Source organism: Festucalex cinctus, chromosome 16 (genome assembly GCF_051991245.1).
Source record: "Festucalex cinctus isolate MCC-2025b chromosome 16, RoL_Fcin_1.0, whole genome shotgun sequence".
Taxonomy (NCBI): domain Eukaryota; kingdom Metazoa; phylum Chordata; class Actinopteri; order Syngnathiformes; family Syngnathidae; genus Festucalex; species Festucalex cinctus.
In genome coordinates this window covers 9,572,233-9,593,036 of record NC_135426.1, presented here as the reverse complement: position 1 = coordinate 9,593,036, position 20,804 = coordinate 9,572,233, and the positions used below count along the sequence as shown (strand labels likewise).

The window sequence follows — 20,804 nt, the reverse complement described above, 5'->3', positions numbered from 1 at the left end:
TTACAACATTTTATCAAACTTGTCAAGAACTCTCAAACAAGCTATTTTTTATTTATTTATGTATTTATCATTTTTAGCAAAAAAATAATGCAAACTGCGTAATTACAATAACAGACATGTGTACCCCTTCACCAAACGGGCTATTTTTAAATGCAGACAAAAATTCAAGACGCAGGCTTTTGGTCGTTGTCGTCAGTCATGGCAAGTGCAGGGGCTGCTCGAATGTTGCTGAGCAGCGTCAAGTGGAAAGAGTCCAAGCGCTCCTCCACATCCTCCACACTGTCGATGTCCACTGTGCTGTCGTTGGCCTGAAACGCGCACGTGTCACTGTGATGTCACAATGACGTCACCGTGACGTCACCCTTACCAGATGCAGAGACGCCAGCAAGAGCCTGGTGGCTTCAAAGTTGTCCAAGCCGTGCACGATGGACGCGAAGGAGCGGCGCTGGCCTATGCTGCCCAACGCTGACACGATCCTGTTGCCGTACTCGTGGATGTCAAAAGGCGGACGCGACTCCTACAGGTGGGGAAACTGCGTCAAGCGTAGGGAATAAGGCGGCGCCAGTCGTGCCACTCACCTGCTGAAGGAGCTTCGGACGGAGCTCGTCCTTCCACGCTTCGATGCGGCGTGACAACTTGGTCTGCTGCGCGTAGTCTTGAGATTCAATCGCCAGCTGCTCCTAAAACGCGCACATGCAGATTTTGCTTTTCCACTCATGTGAAGTGTAATGTCATCACCTACCACTTGCTGATGTACCAGCGCCTCGTAACACAGCTGCTCGTCTTCTGCAAACAAAGGTTTACAGCTCACTCATTAAGTTTGGAATCCACGCAGCAGTCTCAACTTACCTGGACACAGGTCATCTCCAGCAGCACACAATTCTAGGTCCTGCTCGTCTCGGTCTGCATCTACATGCGCACACACACGCATTTCATTCACGTTCAGGTGCGTGTGTGAATGTTTGTGTTACCCGGAAGGTCGTCTAAGTTTTCTTCGACCCCCGCGTCCTCTGGCTCCAGATACATGCTCATCAGGGCTTCATCTGAAATGCGAGCTCTAAGTCGTTCCTCTTCCCTTTTTTTGAGGAGCTTCAGCTTGCTTTTGATGGTACTTTGATAAATATAGTTGAGGTCTACAGGACAACAAAACGGCAGGATTTGACGTGACTGGAAGCTAAGATAGCATTGTTAGCACATCAGAGGTATGTACCTATATTGGAGGGTCCTCTTTTGAGCTTGTGTTCTGGAGGATCATCTGCAAGAAGAAGAATATGAAGAAGAAGAAGCGTTGACATGGTGAGAAGATGTCAACGGAAGATTCCAGAATGTGCACAACTCTGACATATTTCCTTGAACCAGGTGGTGAAGTCCTGCAGGGCCTGCCGTTGGTTCTTTTTGTTATCCAGACCGGCCGGAACTTTGTAGGTCTTTGCTAAAGTGACGAGAGAACCAGTCAAATTTGGCCAAGTTGACCTGTGACCTCAACCCTCCCCTTTCAAGGCATACCTAACTTGAAAGGTGTGTTCTCCTCCAGTATGGCGTACGGGTCATGAAATGACCACATGTTGTTCTGAAACAGGAAGTGGACAAAGTCAACGCAATCCAGTTTGGGGTGGGGGACAAGGAGAGTTTGGTCACTGTACCGCAGGGGGTGCCGCCGTATCCTTGGGGATGGCCTGCGGCTGTTTTCGGCTTGGAACCTGAACACAACACGCCACATCAACACAAACACACAAGATAGTATGCCGGGGGCCAACCTGCTGCCTCTCAATGTGCTCGTCTACATCTTGTTCCACTTCCATGCCGTCGTATGCAGGATGGAAGCTCTGCTCGGGACCGTCTGCCGTGATTTCAGGGCCATCGGGCGCGGAGTCAATAACACCTGATGTAGAAACATCAAAGTATGTACATACTAGTGGTGCAATAGATTGCAAAAGTCACAGTTTGGATCGGATCAGCAAAAAAATAAATACAACATTGTAAAACACCTTTTCCCCATTAAATAATAATAATAATAAAAAAACTAAATTCAAAATGTCTAAAAGAGCAGTTTAAGATTTAGGAACACAACTTCAATGTCAATCAACTACGATAAAGAAATCTTAAATATCGAAAAGGGAAGTTAAGCTAGCCATCATGCCACGACGTGGGCCAACTTCAAAGTAAAAATTTACTAATTCTATTTGCATTCCAGTTAAAAAATGTATTATTTGGTAAACTTTATTTTGAAGTAGGCCATAGGCAGCGTGTTATGTTAAGTATGTTTCAGCTTCCTTGAGATATCTGAATATTGTCTGCTGTGAATGTGGTGTTTTTTTCCTCCCACTAGCCATTCCATGGATCGTGCGCAAACCGAACAGACCACGAATCAACGATGATCCGTTGCTCCACTAGTACATACTATATAATGGTACGTGTGTGCACGTTACCAGCATCCTGTAGAAAAGTGATGGCGTTGGAGGGCGGCATCAAGCAGATCATGCCGTCAGGTCCCGGCAGGAAAATGTTCATACGAAAGTCCTTTTGGCTGCACACCACATTGCCTTCGGCACTGACCCGCACACACACATACATACATGAATACCTGGAGGTCACCTGCTGTGGGGTAAAGAATTGATGGCCCACCTGATGAGAGGAAAATTTTGCTTGTCTTGAATTTCAGGAGGTATCAGAGACACTGGTGGGAGAGGAGGCACCTTCACCGGCTGAAACAACAGCCATTGTCAACTGCAGCTCACACAAATTTGTATGTGAGAGAGAGAGAGAGAGAGAGAGAGAGACAGACCGCATTGTCTTCTGCCCTGTCCAACCAGTCAGACTCTTCTAAGTCCAGTCTGCAAAACTGCAATATGACAAGTGAGAAACTTCGTTACTGGATAGCCGATAGGTCAATACTTTTGAAGCCGGCATATAATTCCTCCCAAGAAATGTTTCTTGGCATACGATCCTATACATTTACAGTATTGCACGATTTAGTTTTAAATGTGTCAAACAAACAATATTACTTCAGTCATTTTACAACTTGTGTTAAATACATGTATAAATGATACGTTTACAGGAGGAAGTTTGTATAGTTTTTATGAAATAATTATACCTGTAATTCAACAAAAGATGTCTCTGCCAAATCTAATATTGGGGTCTAAGGAACTGAACAATAAAAGAAAACGGCGGTGTTCAAAGCAGCACACACTGTCCACTTGTTAAAAAAAATAAAATAAAAAATTGTGACCATCCCACCAACCACGCCCCACTATACAAGCTGTATATGTCTAATACGTATGTACATATTCGTACAGTTTAGTCTGCTCACAAGATGAGGGGTAAGATGGCTGCCCCCTGTGGCTTCAACGGCATGTACGGGCTATCAGCTATCCATTAATATATACAGATCATTGAACTACGTCCAGCTGTTGACATCCATGTGGTGAGCTTCCTGTTTCTTACATTGCTATCGTCATAATAATCATCATCCTGGCACACCACTGCACCGTCACCGCCATCCTTGCACACTGCCGCTTCTTTGCTTCGCCTGTCAGCCGACAACAAAACAATTAGAGGAAGCTTCAAGGCAGGCTTAATGTGCTGCTTACTTGTTGTTGCTGTCTCGGATGTAGTCCAACGTTTGGTAGACCAAATTGTGCAGCATCTCCACCTGCAACCACATCGCCGTCATCACAATTGTTAATTTCTTGTCGAATTTGATGGTTCAGTGTTTAGTTTGTCACACTAGAGTTGGCCATTAGAAGGCACTAATGCTCATTTCAGCGAGGATGGATGACTTGGATCGAGCGCAAGACGTGAGGTTCACTAACTTGTGGACGTTTCTCTTGGTCAAACAGAATCCAAGCGTTTGCTGTTGACAAATATATTCGTCAAGTGCATTTTTCAGCAAGTTGGCACAGAAAAGGGTCTCGCCCAACAAGTCTGGGAAGTTCAGGTTTGCAAACCACTGTAATGAGTAACAAATGCCTCCAGACGGCAACATTGCACCACTTTGGATTTGAGATCAGCACAGGTTTTGACAGGAAGACAAAGATTAGGTGAATTGGCAAATCTCATCCTGTCGATTACAAGGAAGAGAAATGCCAACACATAATAGGGACCTCGCTCTCAAACATAGGATGTTCATGGGTACAAACGTGTCATGGGAGGAAGTGGAAAGCTTTCTGATCGAGAAACAATGACGCAGTTCATTGAATGCCGTTTAATTCAAACTACGTGGCGAGTCAGCCTTGTTCACAGCATGTTTTTAAGTTGTACATCTATTAAAAATAAATATTAGCCTCTAGAAGCCCATTTTAGTCTCACAAAAATATTCACATCACAGGTTTGTTTTCACAAAAAAAAAAATCCACTTTTTGGTCAGTAAGTAGTATTTTTGGTGAAATAACCCTCTAAAAAATAAATAATAATAATAAATATATATAAATAAATAAAATAAAATACTTGTGAATGTTTCTCATTTCTCACACTCTACCCAAACAACGGAAACTGCTTGAGGGCAGGTGAACAATTGGAAACCAATAAGTGGCCAATCTCTATCTTCCCGTTTACCTTCTTGCTGTAGATATGGGTAGAACCTTGGATGAGGAGCGCCGCCTCAGCAAAGTTCAGTTGGGTTTTCCCTCCATCCAGAGAGATGCAGATCTGGTCCAACTGCAACACACGCACACGTGTTCGTAATGACATCATGGCTGTTTGTTTGTCTCTCTGCGGTTAAATGTTGGAGACCTCTTCCAGGTAGTCGTCTAGCTCGGCCGCTACATTGACATCCCAGTTCTTGGTGATCTCCCTGATGGGCTGCATCAGGTAAGCGAATCGGCTCTCTGCGGTCTCCATTGCAGTGTGCAGCGAGACCACCAGTTTATGCTACACACACACACACATACAAAAAATAAAAATTAAAATAGCCAAATTTCAGGGCACATCTAGAACAAAAACCTCCAGGTGAGTCTGATCATTTTTCAAATCCTTAAGTACGTCAACAAATGCTCCCTATTTTTTTCCCCTGTGCATATTTAAACAACATCGGCAAAGTGACTAATAAGCCATGGCTTCTACCAGTTTGTCCTTGTGTGATCGATGTAACCTGTTGTAATAGTGTGTCCGAAAGGAAAAATGAATAAAAACAAACAAAACAAAGTCTCTGGAAAACTGGACACCCTGGTTTAAAAAAAAATATGAAAAGGGATATAATTATTATATTTATGTTTTCCGTTTCTCTGTTTAGCAAGCTTTCCAATTACGGCATGAAGAAAAATAATAAATAAATAAATAAATAAATAAATAAATGTCACAGCTAAAACCTCAACCCCTATTGAAATTGGCCAGATATTGCCGCATTTGCACCGTTTTTGAAGCAGTCCCTTAAGATTTGTCTCGGGAAAATAAACATCTTGAAATGATTTGTAGATATGCTGGTTTCATTAAAACCTCCATGTGAGACAACAAGCAGAGACCACAGGTGCTTCGACTGCGGCAGATAAGAGCTCGCATCATGGTGAATTTCCAACAAAGACAGTGAGACTTATTTTTAACAGCCTTTTCCCTCCTCTATAGTGTAGGCGGCGATGTAAAATATCCACTATTCTACGTCGTTGAGGGAAACGACAGGGGGGGAAATTACATACAAACGACATCTACGCTTATTTCAACAAAATATCATCTGAACTCCCAAATAAAACTGACACCAACGCTTACTTCAACAAAATATCTTCTGAATTCTCTTTTTTTAATCATAAAGATGCAGCACAACTTACAGCAAACCGTCAAGCTTCCCGGGCGAATCTTCTTCTACTCCTATAAAGACGACTTCCGCTTCATGGTTTATTTACAGTCAGCCCATCACTGCCGCCTGGTGGTTATTCTTCACATCGTGTTGATAATCGCTTCTTCGGTGGTGCTTATTCTGATTAGCAGTTGATGAAGCAGCTAAAAGACACACTGGCGCCATCCACGGCCGTTTGTGTGTGCTTTGTTTTGATTACGCACAGTCGGCGTTTGCTCAGAAAACGATTCACGTGTGTTAATATTTATTCGTGTATGTATTTCTGAAGTTCCGTTTGGTTGGGTTTCTCGATTAAACACATTTAAACCGTTTGAATAGCTCGTCGTTGGTGGGCTGGATCACGTGACCACGTTCCTGGAAAGTTCCTGGAAGAGCAGCTTTATTAGAAGCTGCGCTCGCTGCCTGTTCTTGAGTTTGTCGCGAATTTGTTTTTGTGCGCGTTCGGGCTGCGAACAGCATGTCTACGCAGGAAGACGACCAGCCTTCGTCCAACGAGGCTGCTGTGGAATAAAAGGACGGATGTGAACTTCACAAAATGCTGACGACTGTCGCGCGCAACGAGGACGTTTGGAACTGCGAGGGTGAAGACGAAGAAAAGTCACAGTGAGCAGGTAGACACGCCACAATTGTATTGTATTTTTTTAATTGTAGTATTGTGCCTCTAGCGTGCGAACAGCTGGGAGCCTTTATTACCCTTCAACAGACACTAAACCCGACGACCACTCGTCCACTGTGTTCAGGGGTGGCGCTACATTGGGACTGGGTAGTCTTTTCCCCAGCTAAATCATGCAGAATTTGATATTCTAGAACCTATTATTTTCTCAGGCCCCTCCCCCCTAAAGACTTGCGAGAGAGAAAAATAATCATGGAGCCAGATCCCTGGCGGTGCGTTGTCCTTTGTTTTGTTGTCTTGTTCAGCATCTTCAGTTCTCTCAATCACTTTTAACATTGGAACGGAAGTCATCTTAACCACTAATAATAATCACAATACTGGTGATGGTTCCCAGAGGCGTCCTGGTCCTCGGCGCTGACGATTGGACACATCTGTCAATGACCTGTCAGTCATCCGAGTCCGCCGACACCATCGAGAGCGACTCTCCGGCGGACCCTGAGCAGAGGCGTGTGGCCTTGGCCATGAAGGAGCTCCAGAACGCAGGTCCGGCTCAAGCACGTTGCCACATGCAAAGCAACATAATCCGTTGCCTACTCTTGTAAGATGGCAGCAAAGCAAATCAAACTCTTCAACTCAGCCCAACATATCGCCTTGACATTGTTCTGGCCCTGTTGTCCAAAGATTTATTTTGACGTGTTTGCACACAGGCTGGTACTGGGGCGCCCTGACGGCCACCGAGGCCAAAGATGTCCTTCGGGATGCGGCGGAGGGAACATTCCTGGTGCGGGACAGCTCACAAAGGGACTTCCTGTTCACCATCTCCGCCGTGACGTCGGCAGGCCCCACTAACCTGCGCATCCGCTATGACGGCGCCAAGTTCAAGTTGGACTCGGTGGTCCCGGTCAGGCCCAAACTGCAACAGTTCGACAGCGTGGTGCGCCTGGTGGAGCACTACGTGCAGCTGTCGCGGACCGCCGCCTCCTCCGCGCCACCCAACGGGACGGTTCCGCTACTCCTTACCCGACCCGCCTACGTCGCCGTGCCGCCGCTGCAACATCTGAGCCGTGTGGCCATCAACCGGAGAGCACGGCGCGTTGGCGACCTGCCACTTCCCAACAGGCTCAAGGACTACCTGGCTGACTACTTCTACAACGTGTAGCGTGTCACGTAGCGGGCTGGGTGCGCCACTTTCACGCGTTCATCTTGAAAGGTGCTTTTCTGCAAATTCCTGGGGGCTTAAATGGGTGGTTCTCAAGCTCTTTGGCCTTCCTCACAATCCTGACAGCAATTAAACAAAACTAGCATTTTTACCCACATAGTGATCAACAAAAAAACGGATAGGTTCCAAATAAAAACAGCAAATAATTGACGTGATTTGTTTGTTTTTTTTACTTTTCTGAAAACAATGTCTGGGGGAAGAGCCAGTTTGAGAACCATTGTAGTAAACCAACCAAAATGTCGTGTGCGCTGGCGTCGGTCGTTCCTGCAGTTTCCCACAATGCAAAGCACACGCGTTCCTGTGGCCTCCATCTTGGCGTCATAGACGTCCGTCCGTCTCAGGTAAATAGACTGTGATGTTATCTTATTTGGAAGGAGAATTTGCTCACTTCCTGTGTTTTTGTATATTTTCTTGATGCCGCAGTCTGTCAAACTATTTATTGATGACACCACACTGAATGATGATGAAGCATGTTAATGGCTTCCTGTTGACATGAATAAACTTGTGATTCATAATTTAACTATTTTCCTAACATTGGGTTTTTCAAATGAAACATCCATTAAAATCTGGCGGACAAGGCCTCAGGACAGAAAACAATCTGATTGGTCGTTCAGCAGTTGTTTTCTTGATGGCATTTGCATTAACTTCATTGTTGATGGTTCTGACAATATGATGCAGATGAATCTTTGAATAGCATCTGAGATTTACCTTATCAGAGGAAAATTATAATAGCATTCTTACTTACCGATGAAAAGTGAATGTAGTGCTATTTGTACAACCGTACGCCATACATTGTGGCGTTTTGGCCGGAGACAGAAAGCGACGAGCAAGTGGCAATGCAAGATGGCCACCGGTGGCTTCACTTCTCGCGACTCCACTTCTGTGTTTACATGTAGTCACGTGATTTGACTACGGAAACTCGAAGAGCAGACTGCAAAAGCATATTTAAACAAAGCAAACAATACAGCAACCCCCTGGCAATACTTGTGTCCCTTGTAATTAAATATTTTGATGGGTTATATATTTATTGTTAGTCTTATTAAAAATGATTGCGCTCCTGTCGACTGCCCTTACTTTGTTTGTGCGTTGCTAGTCATGTGACTTTTCTTGGACAACGGAATTTCAACTTATTTGCTGCTTTTTTACTTTAGAATGATTATGCCAACCTCTTAGCTTAGCTGTAAAATATACGTGTTATTTAGCCTAAACTTCTAAAGTATAACACTTTTGACTAATATCACGCCGTTCAGAAATGTATTACCATAGTTACGTGTGGATAAATTTTAAGTCATAAAATATTGGATCACTTCTACACTTGCATTTCGTGTCGTATGTACGCTATTTAAGGGCAAAGTTGACAACGTGGCCGCAGCATGCAAACCGGAATGGTCGCTTTCGTGTTTTTTGGATCTGGCCTCTGATTGGTCGCTTTCGTGTCTTTGGTAGTTGGCCTCTGATTGGTCGTTCAAAGCCGTCGCACCTGTCGTGCCAGCCGAACTTTGGCAGAGTTCGTTTGGGCGAAAGTGGGCCGGCCAATCGCGTGGGACGTCAAAGATTGAGGAAGGAAGGAAGGAAGGAAGGAAGCGTGAAAAGTGTGCGGAGGCTCGGCCCATCTTACCTGCACGTTCGCACGGAGAAACAAGCGATGCACGAGGAAAGTTTCAATTCTGTGTGCACAAAGTAGTTCCAAAAAAAAAATTCCTGTGTACTCAGCCATGGCGTCTGAAGTGCAGTTCAACAGCAAACAACTGTTGGGTGTTGACATATGTGACGATTTTGTCAGCTCGGACGGCCCCCAGCAGGACGACTTCTCCGGGTTCAAGCGGTGGATCAGTCCCGACGGCTCTCCCGGTGGCTCCCTACCACGCTCACCCTCGCCGACGCCCCCACCTCGGGCCAATGACAGCGACCCCGACGCGGCCACCCCGAGGACGTCCATCGTGGACTGCCTGCTGGTGGAGCTTTACGACACGTACAGCGGCAGGAGGAACGTGGACAGCTGGGACAGCTCCACCGAGGCGTCCGGCCCAGATGCTTTCCAGGGCCGTTGCAACGCCGGCTCCGGATTCCTGCAGGAGCTCCAGGAGAAACACACCAGGAAACACCAGGTCAACTATTTGGCCCGCAAAGGTGAGTAACGAGAAGACTCGGTCACTTGCACAGTGACCTCCTTGATACTATTAAAGAGTGCGTTGTATGTTTGCACTTATTGCACTCTGTAAATGTGATCATTTTATGCACATGTCGCAGTCATGATTCGCTCATTATTCAATGGGGAAATAATTAAGGTCATGTGCAAAGTAAAATACACTGTCATGCAACACAAATAGAAATAAAAAAGGAAAAAAAAATATTGCAATTGCAACTTTTGTAATTTTTCTATTGGTATGCATGCACTCTAACAGTCTGTTGATCACGCATTTAAAATAGCATGTAAATGTCTCATTATGATACAGTTCACAGAACAAATAAAGGTAATGTGCATGGCAAAATGTAACAAAACAAGTAGCCTTTGAATTAAATAATTCTGAGCAAATATGTGACAACTCAAAATGGTGGTTTAATGCTGTATTCGAGGAGGGTGGGGAGTCAGATGAAGGACCCCGACATTAATTAACTGGCTTCATTCTGACATCACTCGACACTAGTGGCACAGACTGTGAATGGCAAAACAAGTCACATAAAGAGTAAACATTTTTACAATATCTCTTTCTTTATTATTACTTTAATTGATTCAAAATAAGTTACCTCACATAACCCAACGTGATTAGGACTGACTGTGTTAACCAGAACAACAAACAATTTATCATAATCACTAATCAGCCATCTTTGTTGTTTACATTTGCCTAGAACGCTTTGAGGTCGTTAGTGGGATCAATCCGACTTCTAAACTTCCTCAAATGCAGCATTAACTCTGTGAAAGGAAGCTCTCAGCTAATCAAAAAGCATTGGACTTTGGAACATTTTAACTTGAGTTGTGAAGATTATTTTAATTTCAAAATGTGATGAAATGTCATTTGACTATAGTCACACGACAAAAGCAATAGTTTGTTTTTGTGTAAGCCGGTGTGAAAGTCAGAAATGTGGATTGTCAATAGAACACTTTGCATTTCAAGAATTCACTTGACCCATTCTTTGAGGTGGATTTTTTTTTCATGTATGTGTGCAAATTGTGGATGCAAATATGTAAGTGATCATAACAAGACACTGTAATGTGTTGTGTGCCAGAAACATTTTTTAGTTCATCTTGTCTGCTTGAGCAAAAGTCTCCACACCAGCAGGGTGTGCTAGTCTTGCAGATGAATAGGAGTTTTCTTTTTCTTAGGCTTTTTAACAGTTCAGATTCAAGCAGTCAAACTGACCTGAGAGGGACAAAACATTAAAGACATGACTAAACACTAATGAGCATGTTGACAGTTGACATTCTTGTGTGCGTGTGTGTGCGTGCGTGCGCGTGTGTTTGCCCACCAGTCATGTGACCCCCGGTCAAGTTAAACAATACGGTGTGTCAACATCCAGCTTTTGGCTTCCTGAGCTGCTCACACCCACAGCGTACTTTGTGCATGACATGGCAATTGATTGTGTAACCTCTCTGCTGCCCCCTGCTGGTCTGGGGGCTGAAATGTGATGTGATACATATATATATATATATATATATATATATATATATATATATATATATATAATATATATATATAATATACATATATATATATATATATATATATATATATATATATATATATATATATATATATATATATATATAATATACATATATATATATAATATAAAGCCTGTGGAAGACTTTTGGACAGTATTATCAGTACCCCCCACCCCCTCCGCTTTCCAGAGCCCCAAGAGCTACGCGCCATCATCCAGGAGGTCAAGCACCGCACAAGCATCCAGTCGGCCAAGCTGATTCGCCAGCTGAGGAGGCGGGACCGACTGGTGCACAAACTGCAAAAGAATTACGACATCATCACCGCCTGCCTTCAAGCCGTCTCCAAAAAACGACGTAAGAAACATTTATCACAATCATCTTAATCAACCAAGTATTTGTGTTTCTGTAAAGCTCTTTGTGACAGCTCAGGCTGTTTGAAAGCGCTATATAAATAAACTTGAGTTGAGTTGAGTTTAAAACACGCAATGAATGGAGCTGACAAAGTCGCTCGTGTGTTTCTGATGACACTTCGTCCCAACTCACTAATTGTTTCCAGAGAAGAAAAACAGCTATGCAAAGTTAACATTTAAGTAAAACTGTTTATTTATTTACCAGTTGGCCGTTCATCATTAAGTGATTGATGATCAGGCTCGTTATCAGGCTCCTCCAGAGATTGCTGATGTGCTGATCATTTGAATCAGGTGTGTTGGAGGACGGAAAGATCAAAAACTTGCACGGTTGACAACTGTGCTAAAATAAAATGGGAATGAGCTCACCCTGGTGGTGTATTTTCTCCTCCTCCTCCTGCTGCTTCCTGCATCCTTGCACCTCCTCCTGATGACGTGCCAAAAAGAGGATGAAGAGGAGGAAGCGATGTTGAGAATCATCCGTAGCGGTAGCACTCCTCAATTCACGGTTACAAACCGGACGCTTGGGGATTAAAAAAAAAATACAAAACATTTATTTAGTTTTGCAGACAGATCGAGTCGACGCTATCACGTCATGAGCTATCACATCATGAGCTAACTGTACCTCGGACTTGTTCGGGGCTCAGCATGCGGCAGGAGCGCCTCGGCGGCGCCTCCGCCGTCTCCCTGGCCGGCAGGAGGCCTCGGGCGGGCGGCCGGCAGCGGCAGCAGGCATCGGGCGGGGTCGGCAACATCATCAGCAGCGTGCTGAGGAAACGCAACGGCATCTCGAGGAGCGCACCCAGGCTGCTGTGCACGCTCGAGCCAGGTGACGTGCACGACGGCCATTGTCACCGATAATCAATGCTGCCTTGAGGTCACCAAAGACAAGCATGCGTACAGATAAAAAAAAAAAAAAAAAAAAAAAAAAAAAAATCACTGTATAGTTTTTCTAAAAAAAAAATTAGTAATCTCATTCTGTACCCTTTATTTTACAACAAAGGTGTTTTTTTTTTTTTTCGGTCGAAATGTAAACAAATTAGATGTGCCGGTGTACCTAATGTTATGACCGTTGAGTGGCGTTAATCTGAGCGTGATTGACAACCGAAGTGGGCGTGGATTTCGCTTTAGATACCGATAATCCTCTCCAAAAGCTCCGAGCAGGCATAGGGAAAGAAGTCAACAGGAAAGACAGCTCTGGGAATAAAACGGGGAATGGAGGACAATATCGAGGACGAAGCGGACGAGACCAATCAAGCAGGTTGTCCCACTTTTAGATTTCATCAGGAGAAACAAAGCTTGAAACTGATCGTCGTTGGAACATAACCTTATCTAAAATTGCATTTACACCTTTTAAAACATTAGTCCTTGTGAATTTCGTAAATCTAATTGTTATATTTCAACATCATTAATTTAAATTTAGCACCGCGACGCAAAGGGACAGCGACACTTCCGGGTTATTTGCGCATGCGCTAGCAGGCCAACAGTTGTATATATTTTGTACGTAACTTTTATTTCTGTTTGTTTCACTTTGTATCCGCATTGTCATTTTTTTTATTGGCTTTAAAATATATTTTTGCTGGCCATGATAAAGAAATGTTCTACACATTTCAGCATACATTCACATACTTGTATGCTGAAAGTAAAGAAAGGCATTTTCCCTGCAATGTCTAACTTTCCCTGGCATTGTTTGTGCCGACAGGAGTAGACACAAGGCTGAAGTTCACCATTGAACCTTCTGTTGGGAAGAATGGATTCCAGCAGGTCAAAACTCTTACAAACAACTTTTAAACGTACATTGACCCATTTCAACCCGCTGGTGACAATTGTGATGGATCTGGGAAAAATTGGTGATTTAATGGCATCAGTCAACCTTCAGTAACAGGATGATTGTCTAAACCATTTTTGTTTGTTTACAAAACTCAAGAGAAAACACAGCAAATGAATTAGAACTTTTCCAAGCTTTGTCTGCTAAAATAAATAAGGCAACAAAGTGACTTCATTTAGATTAGTGACTTCAACTTTAATTAAGAACTATTTAATTAAATCTAAGAAATGTTAAAGTAATAAAAACTTTGGTTGAAATGTTTTGAATTTATAGTTGAATAAAACAAACCAATTTTATAGGGATATTTACTAGTTATCTAGGTAATTTAGCTGATTAAAACAATGTATTCATTTTCCAATATTGTTGACAACTGATAAAATGTAACCAATTTGTATATACTGTGATGTGATTTTCAGCTGCTATACAAACAAAAGTGAGTAAAATGCAATTAATTGTCTTAGTTTAACTGTACCCTGTAAAGTGTCCTTGGGTGTCTGTCCTGAAAGGTGTTAAGTTAAATTTATTATTATTATTATTAAATAAATGATTCAAATTTTATTAGTTCAACCTAATATAGCAAACTGCACAGTTCTTTTTTTACATACAGGTTACTAGCTCTTTATTTTATACATATTTTTATCCCAGTGAGACTTTTTAGAGTGTAGTGTTTTGTGTGCTGCAGTGGTACGACGCCCTTAAAGCTGTGGCCAGACTTCCAACTGGCATTCCCAAAGAATGGAGGAAGAGGGTGAGTCACATATCCCACTAAGCATCCCACTGTTGATATAAACACGTGAACTACTCAACCCCGATGTGTGTGTTTGGGTGTGCGTACGTAGGTGTGGCTGACGCTAGCTGACCAATACCTCCACAGCATCTCCATCGACTGGGACAAGACACTCCGTTTCGCCTTCAATGAGCGCAGCAACCCAGACGACGACTCGCTAGGCATCCAAATCGTCAAGGTGATAAGTTCAGGTCGTTGATGATCACAGGTGGTAAAAGTACTCAAATGCAAATTTGTGAAAAAAAGTCCTCAGTAAAAAAAAGTCCTCAGAAAAAAATAAAATAGCCAACATACCAGATGTATTTCACACATCTCACCTTCCAGGACCTGCATAGGACAGGCTGCAGTTCTTACTGCGGCCAGGAGGGGGAGCAAGACAGAGTGGTCCTGAAGCGGGTTCTGCTGGCGTACGCCCGCTGGAACAAAGCGGTGGGCTACTGCCAAGGCTTCAACGTGCTGGCTGCGCTCATCCTGGTGGTGACGCAGGGAGACGAGAGCGACGCGCTGAAGGTGACCTCGACGGACGCCGACCTCTGAGAATCCAACAATGAAATCGCCACACATTCGTGATGATGATGTCATCTGCAGGTCATGATCTACCTGATTGACAAAGTGCTGCCTGAGAGCTACTTTGCCAACAACCTCCGCGCACTGTCAGGTACACGCACACACACTCACACAACTTTTTGGGGGTTTTTTTTTCCACATGAACATTCGATTTGATTGGTCCAGATGTGTCATGTGACTTGACCCATATATTGTCTCTATCAGTGGAGATTAGGGGTGGGAATCTTTGACTGTCTCACGATTTGATTCAAAATAAATTTTCGATTCAGAATGATTGTGGATTCAAAATGATTTGATTGACAATGACTTCTGCTTCAATTTATAGATGTGCAAAGAATAGTCATGATCTATTCCAGTCTGGTTTGCAAGACAGAATGACAAATGGAGACATTAAAATGTTAGCATGCTGCTTGTGGCAGTTTTATCACTCAAACGAATGGCTATTCATACGAAACACTTCAGGAATGCATACAGAGAAGCAGCTTAACATTACTCATCGGCATATGCTCTGCCTATGTTGCAAAAAAATAAAAAATAATTTTATTGGCATAACTTGATCATGTCTTTTTCCTTAATCGCTAATGAGGCTAGTCTATCAGAACGCGCTGAACCACACTTTCCCTAAGTGGCCAAATAGTGTACAACATGAACAGCGCTCCCAATGAAGGCACACATAAACAAGGGCAAGACAGTATGAAATAATCATACTAAATGAGAATCGCGATTCTTATGTGAATCGATTTTTTTGTTTTTTGTTTTTGGGCACACCCCTAGTGGACATGGCGGTGTTCCGAGACCTGCTGCGCGTCAAGCTTCCCCGTCTGTCCCAACACCTGCACCACCTCCAGAAGGTGGCCAATAAGGAGGCGGGAGGTATGACATCATCACACATGAATGTACGCTTTGGTTTGGCTTTGTGTCGCAAGTCAAACTATCCTGTCTGACAATGTGGCATCCGCCAGGTAGCTACGAGCCGCCGCTGACCAACGTGTTCACCATGCAGTGGTTCCTCACCATGTTCGCCACGTGCTTGCCGGCGCACACCGTGCTCAAGATTTGGGACTCGGTTTTCTTTGAGGGCTCTGAGGTCCTCTTCCGTGTGGCCCTCGCCATCTGGGAGAGACTGGGAGAGTGAGTGCGACTTTTGGTCAGCGTCCACTTTTGAGTGTCTCAACAGAAATTCCCAATCCTGTTTTGATTTGGTCCAGGAGGATTTTGTATTGCCAGACGGCCGACGAGTTCTACAGCACGATGGGTTGTCTGACTCAGGAGATGCTGGACCACAACCTCATCGATCCTCCTGACCTCATACAGGTTTAAAAAAAAAAAAAAAAAAGAAACTGTGAATATGTAACCTTTTAAACAGCAAGGCGGAAATGTCTTTCAGGAAGTTTACGGCATGGCGGTGTTTCCATTCCCTCAGCTGGCCGAACTGAGGGAGAAGTACACGTACAACATCACGCCCTTCCCTACCTCAGTCAAGCCCATCGGAAGGTGGGATGGGGGAAAAGCGCTCGAGAATGTGACACTTCGGCCTTCTGGTGATGGATTTTGTTTGTCGTCAACAGCGGTTGGGAGAGCGACAACGAGACGGCGGAAGCGGACGACGACGACGCGGTGATGTCAGCGCTCGGCTGTTTGGGACCGCTCGGGGGGCTGCTGGCGCCAGAGATACAACGATACCACAAGCACCTCAAAGGTCAGGCAGGGTCAATCTCACCTTTTTCAAATCTGAAAACATGACAATGACTAGCGAGTTTGCATCCAGACCAGCGAGCCGAGCAGGGCAACATCGCCGAGCTGAGTCCGGGCGCGGTGGGGGGAGGAGCCAGGGCGGAACACCAGGCGGCTATCAACAGCATGATGATGGAACGCATGAGCACCGACATTCATGCGCTCAAGAAGCAGTACGCTCGCATCAAGAGGCGGCAGCAGCAGCAGGCCACGCAGCTCTGCATACGCACAGGTGGGCCCAAGGGACGGGACGACACAGGGCGGCAGGTTAAAGAGGGGATTTGACGCCACCTTTTGACTTGTAGGAGCCCACATAAGCGCTCGTCCTGGATTTCTGCATAACAAACGCAGCCACGGCGACGGCTGCCATCAAAGTGACGGTATTAATGCCAAACTCAGGGTTGTGGTCTTAATCGAAGGGCTTTAATGACTGCTTACTATGGAGGACCAAAAATGCTGAAAAAATAAATAAAAGTGAAAATCAAAACAGATATAAAAATATAATTCAAAAATCAAATAAAAAAATTAATCTAAAAACTAGATCTACATATATATGTGGAAATAAAGTAAATACAAAAATAAATATATAGATTTCAATATTGATTAAAAACGCTCTGCTCATTTATTTTATGCTGCAGATGCTGTCAGCATGAAATGCGTCATAAAATGTTATTCGGTTGTGAGTTGTTTTTATTGCCATCTATTTCATTTTTTAATTAATTTTTGAATCATATGTTTATATCCATTTGTATTTTATTTATTTATTTTTATTTTGGCATTTTTGGTCCTCCGTAGGTTACACTGCAAAACCTGAAATGACTACTATTACTTGCTTTAGTTAAATTATCTGCCAGTAGAACAGGAAAATTGAACTCGGCAAGATTTTTTTTTTAAAACAATTAGCAACAATCTGAAGCAAAATGACATTGCTCCTGCACAAAACCTGCTTGCTTAGAAGAAAGACCTTGGCATATTTTTTACTTCATAAAATACTGGTCAGATTTGAGTTTTTGCACTGTAATTATGATCACTATGTTGACTTTTTTCCATCTGCTCTTAATTTTTCCGATTACTAACAATGTTTCTTCTCCAGTCGTTAATCAACATTAGCATCGAGCTAATTCAAGTCCCCTGAATGCGTTTTCACCATTTAATAATCACCTATGCTCCCTGCTATTAGACATACGTGACTCACAAAAATTTGGCACTATTCAGCTAAATTTCAGGATCAACCTCAAATGCATTTTACAGGTGACCTTAATTTGACCTTGTCTACACCTGTGATGACAACAGCAAGGTTATTATAGTTTTGGAATTCTCATTTTAGTTAGTTTTGATTTCATTTTGAGTGAGTTTTGTTTTATACATTTAGTTAGTTTTCAGGGTGGTTCTGTTAGTTCTGTATTAGTTTTATTTAAAAAAGGTTTAGTTTTATTTAGTTTCAATATTAGTTAAAAAAAAAAAAAAAAGTGTATTATTTGTACCCAATATTTATATGACACCATGGTAAAATGAAAAAAATCATGCATTTCTTACCTAGCGTTGCATTTCGGCTGAGTTAAATGGAAAAGCAGGCGAGCTGAGCCACTGGAGCCAAAAGTCAAGCAGAATTTGTCGTCTAGGAGCGACGTCATCTGAAGGTGCTTTTCTATTGGCTGCTGCTAGATGACGTCACTTTTGTGTGACACACTTTCAAATGACCTTATTCCAGTTAATATAAAAATAAATCTATTTAAAATAACATTTAAACAAAATCCCCAAAGGCTCATGCATTAAATTAATTTCTGAAAACTAAACATAAAATGTAGTTTGTTAGTTTTTGTTTAAAAACAAAAAATAAGTATTTTCATAATTATTTTGTTGACAAAATTGTTTTGAATTTTAGTTTAGTTTTTTGTTTTTTTTCGTTTTTTTTAAGTTTTCATTAACTAAAATAACCTTGGTCAGCTTTTGGAAATTTCACTACTTTTTGCAGAAATTTTCAAGGTTATCCACATCTATGCCTTTCTGTGATTCATCTACTCACTCTGTAACTGTTGCAATTTGCTGTTGGCACTCAGTGGCCACTTCCTGTTTAAGAAACGTATTGCTCCATTCATGATCTGATGTGAATTTTCCGGAATTTCACCTGAAATTTTTTTTTGTGAGTAGTCTACGAAGAATTAGCATCATACTCTTACTTTAATTTCTCGCTCCTCGTGATCTTCCAGACAAGTGTCCGGCCACCCGCATCCTGCCGTCCCAACTCAACCCTTCCAGCACTGTCATCAATCATCTGCTTCTGGGTCGGAAACCCTGCGGATCTCCCCGGGCTTCCGGCAACATTTCTTCCACCGGTCCAGCCATCCGTCCTGTCGCTTCATCACACGCCCGGGGCTCTCCGGCCAGGCAGCGGTGCGGCTCACGGCCCTCCGACAGCAGCGCGTCTTGGGCGAGCTCTGAAGGCAGCGTGGGGTCACCCTGGCGGGCTCACGTACGAGCTCATCGCAGGAACGTTGCCCGGGCCCGAGCCCAGCTGGGCTTCGCAGATTCCGAGGAGGTTGATGAGGAGAATGGGAAAACGGAAGATCGAGTTGGTGACGGTGTTGCTGAGGGGAGCGTCTCCTGCAAGTGTGAGGATGCCGAAGAGGTGGAGGCGAAGCTGGTCTCCATGGACTTGGAGGACAAACCTCAAAACGTGACTTTAGAAACCCAGCTAGCTCCTCCTCTTCCATCTTCGGTCCTGCAGGAGGACTCATCAAGCTCCGAGGGTGCCGGTCTACATTGCTCCATCATTCCACCTCACAAAGACGTCACGTCTTCTGCACCGTCCACTCTGAGTCCATCACCTTCTCCGGTTTCCACGTTAACATCCGCCGAGCCGTCGTCCTCCCCCACGCCGCCATCCACGCCGCCGCCAAGCTCCGCCCGCCACGCTGCTTCCTCCACACCCGTTCGAGGCTTCTACAAAACCTCCCCGTCCACGCCGTCCATCTCGTCCATCGGGTCCTCGTCACGCTCTTGTATCCCCGCCTCCCCGTCCACGCCGTCCTTCTCTTCCGTGGCAAAGGCGCAAGTCTTCTCGCCGTTCCCGTGCGTCAAGCTGCCCAGGAAGTCGGCGGCCGCCCGAAACCTGGGCCTGTACGGCCCCACGTCAAGGACGCCCTCCGTCTGCTTCCCCCAGATGAGCCGCAACTGTAGCAGTGGCGCCGGCACCACCAGGAGGCGCTGAGAACTTTTTCCAGCAGTCAGTCACACCGCGTTGCCTCCTGGAAATGGCTTGGCTAAGAAAAGTTCACAAAGAATGTTTCCTTTGCCTATGCAGGTCCACGCGGACTGGACCGTCACACTGACAAGAAATGAAGCATGACTGCGAACACACTTGCCCCCACCGCACCGAAGCCATCCACTTGTTTCTATGCCAAGAAGATAGAACAACCGAAAGTTTGTGTGAGATGCACGAGAAAGAAAAATGTGTTTGCTTGCATCGTGACTGTTCAAAACCACAAGGAATGTACAAATAAACGAAGGATGAAATTTTGTGTTCACATTGCGCAAGGTTTCAGTTTCAGAATCATTTTTTTTGTCTAGTTCGAATGTGTTATAAAAAAAAATATAGAGAAAACAGACACAGGTTTAGAGCTATTATGAATGAATCTTTTTTTTTTCTTTATAATATATAAATAGGCACAAATAAGAAAAAAACAAAACAGGTATCAACAATAGCATATACTGTATAAAAACACATTTAAATTATGATTGATATATGATGAGCTTTTACTCCTGAAGAGAGTTATAGAGTGGTCTTTATTATTTAACTATTCATTTATTTTGGTTAATCAGTCTTGGAACAAAGAAAATGCTTTAAAAAAAAAAAGAAAAAAGTTTGACAGCAATATATCTCCACCAATTATATAGGTTAACATTTACAGATGAGGTGATACATTTCAGGCTGAAAATTTTCATTAATTTTCACGGCACCATTTGATTAGCTACTTACCTGCCATGACTATCTAAAAAGTAATATTTAAAAAAAAAAAACATTATGAGAAATGGTTTAAACGAGTGTCATAAGTTTTATTTAGAGAATTTTAAGTTATGTATTATGCAATTAAGAGGCTAATTTGGATAAAATCTTTTACTGGTTTTCAAAGAGCACTTTAACATCAAGTGCAAAACCAGACAATATAATTACTGTACACAGAACTATAAAATTAG

General features: G+C 43.4%; 3 protein-coding genes across 11 annotated transcripts; 2 read left to right on the top strand and 1 right to left on the bottom strand.

Annotated features, from left to right (window-relative positions):
* Positions 1-19: 19 nt before the first annotated feature.
* Positions 20-5,908, bottom strand: ncaph2 (non-SMC condensin II complex, subunit H2). Of its 2 annotated transcripts, none has more exons than XM_077500011.1 (19): positions 5,760-5,908; positions 4,732-4,869; positions 4,555-4,656; positions 3,591-3,652; positions 3,445-3,529; positions 2,786-2,842; positions 2,626-2,705; positions 2,430-2,551; positions 1,758-1,882; positions 1,644-1,700; positions 1,507-1,570; positions 1,343-1,432; positions 1,211-1,255; positions 972-1,133; positions 850-909; positions 743-786; positions 579-680; positions 368-517; positions 20-308 (listed from the first exon to the last, which is right to left on the bottom strand). In XM_077500011.1, the coding sequence occupies exons 2-19, from the start codon at positions 4,837-4,839 to the stop codon at positions 165-167; spliced, it is 1,659 nt and encodes a 552-aa protein (XP_077356137.1). In that variant the 5' UTR covers positions 4,840-4,869; positions 5,760-5,908; the 3' UTR covers positions 20-164. The 2 variants fall into 2 exon arrangements, with proteins under 2 accessions (XP_077356137.1, XP_077356136.1); XM_077500010.1 differs by having other exon boundaries at positions 5,701-5,767.
* An 8-nt stretch (positions 5,909-5,916) lies between these two features.
* Positions 5,917-8,140, top strand: socs2 (suppressor of cytokine signaling 2). Of its 2 annotated transcripts, none has more exons than XM_077500014.1 (3): positions 5,917-6,399; positions 6,796-6,944; positions 7,109-8,140. In XM_077500014.1, exons 2-3 carry the CDS (start codon positions 6,839-6,841, stop codon positions 7,558-7,560), a joined length of 558 nt encoding a protein of 185 aa, XP_077356140.1. In that variant the 5' UTR covers positions 5,917-6,399; positions 6,796-6,838; the 3' UTR covers positions 7,561-8,140. The 2 variants fall into 2 exon arrangements, with proteins under 2 accessions (XP_077356140.1, XP_077356139.1); XM_077500013.1 differs by lacking the exon at positions 5,917-6,399 and adding an exon at positions 6,466-6,673.
* An 868-nt stretch (positions 8,141-9,008) lies between these two features.
* tbc1d30 (TBC1 domain family, member 30) lies at positions 9,009-20,139 on the top strand. Of its 7 annotated transcripts, XM_077499999.1 has the most exons (16): positions 9,009-9,750; positions 11,474-11,638; positions 13,394-13,455; positions 14,202-14,267; positions 14,359-14,484; positions 14,631-14,816; positions 14,895-14,964; positions 15,648-15,746; positions 15,836-16,004; positions 16,082-16,187; positions 16,261-16,367; positions 16,442-16,572; positions 16,642-16,839; positions 16,913-16,987; positions 18,818-19,833; positions 19,912-20,139. In XM_077499999.1, the coding sequence occupies exons 1-15, from the start codon at positions 9,336-9,338 to the stop codon at positions 19,816-19,818; spliced, it is 2,976 nt and encodes a 991-aa protein (XP_077356125.1). In that variant the 5' UTR covers positions 9,009-9,335; the 3' UTR covers positions 19,819-19,833; positions 19,912-20,139. The 7 variants fall into 7 exon arrangements, with proteins under 7 accessions (XP_077356125.1, XP_077356124.1, XP_077356126.1 ...); XM_077499998.1 differs by having other exon boundaries at positions 9,010-9,750; positions 18,818-20,139; XM_077500002.1 differs by lacking the exon at positions 9,009-9,750 and adding an exon at positions 12,339-12,520 and having other exon boundaries at positions 11,507-11,638; positions 18,818-20,139.
* The last annotated feature ends 665 nt before the right edge of the window (positions 20,140-20,804 follow it).

Bases quoted from the DNA above. Each gene is read 5' to 3' on its own strand.
- socs2 (XM_077500013.1), top strand. From the start codon at position 6,654: ATGGAGCCAGATCCCTGGCG. The intron at 6,674-6,795 runs GTGCGTTGTCCT...GATGGTTCCCAG, and splicing joins ATGGAGCCAGATCCCTGGCG to AGGCGTCCTGGTCCTCGGCG. The intron at 6,945-7,108 runs GTCCGGCTCAAG...GTTTGCACACAG, and splicing joins GAAGGAGCTCCAGAACGCAG to GCTGGTACTGGGGCGCCCTG.
- ncaph2 (XM_077500010.1), bottom strand. From the start codon at position 5,739: ATGATTAAAAAAAGAGAATTCAGAAGATATTTTGTTGAA. The intron at 2,552-2,625 runs GTGGGCCATCAA...TGTGCGGGTCAG, and splicing joins CAAAATTTTCCTCTCATCAG to TGCCGAAGGCAATGTGGTGT. The intron at 1,883-2,429 runs GTAACGTGCACA...TTTCTACATCAG, and splicing joins CACTTTTCTACAGGATGCTG to GTGTTATTGACTCCGCGCCC.
- tbc1d30 (XM_077499999.1), top strand. From the start codon at position 9,336: ATGGCGTCTGAAGTGCAGTTCAACAGCAAACAACTGTTGGGTGTTGAC. The intron at 14,817-14,894 runs GTGACCTCGACG...TGTCATCTGCAG, and splicing joins ACGAGAGCGACGCGCTGAAG to GTCATGATCTACCTGATTGA. The intron at 16,005-16,081 runs GTGAGTGCGACT...GATTTGGTCCAG, and splicing joins ATCTGGGAGAGACTGGGAGA to GAGGATTTTGTATTGCCAGA.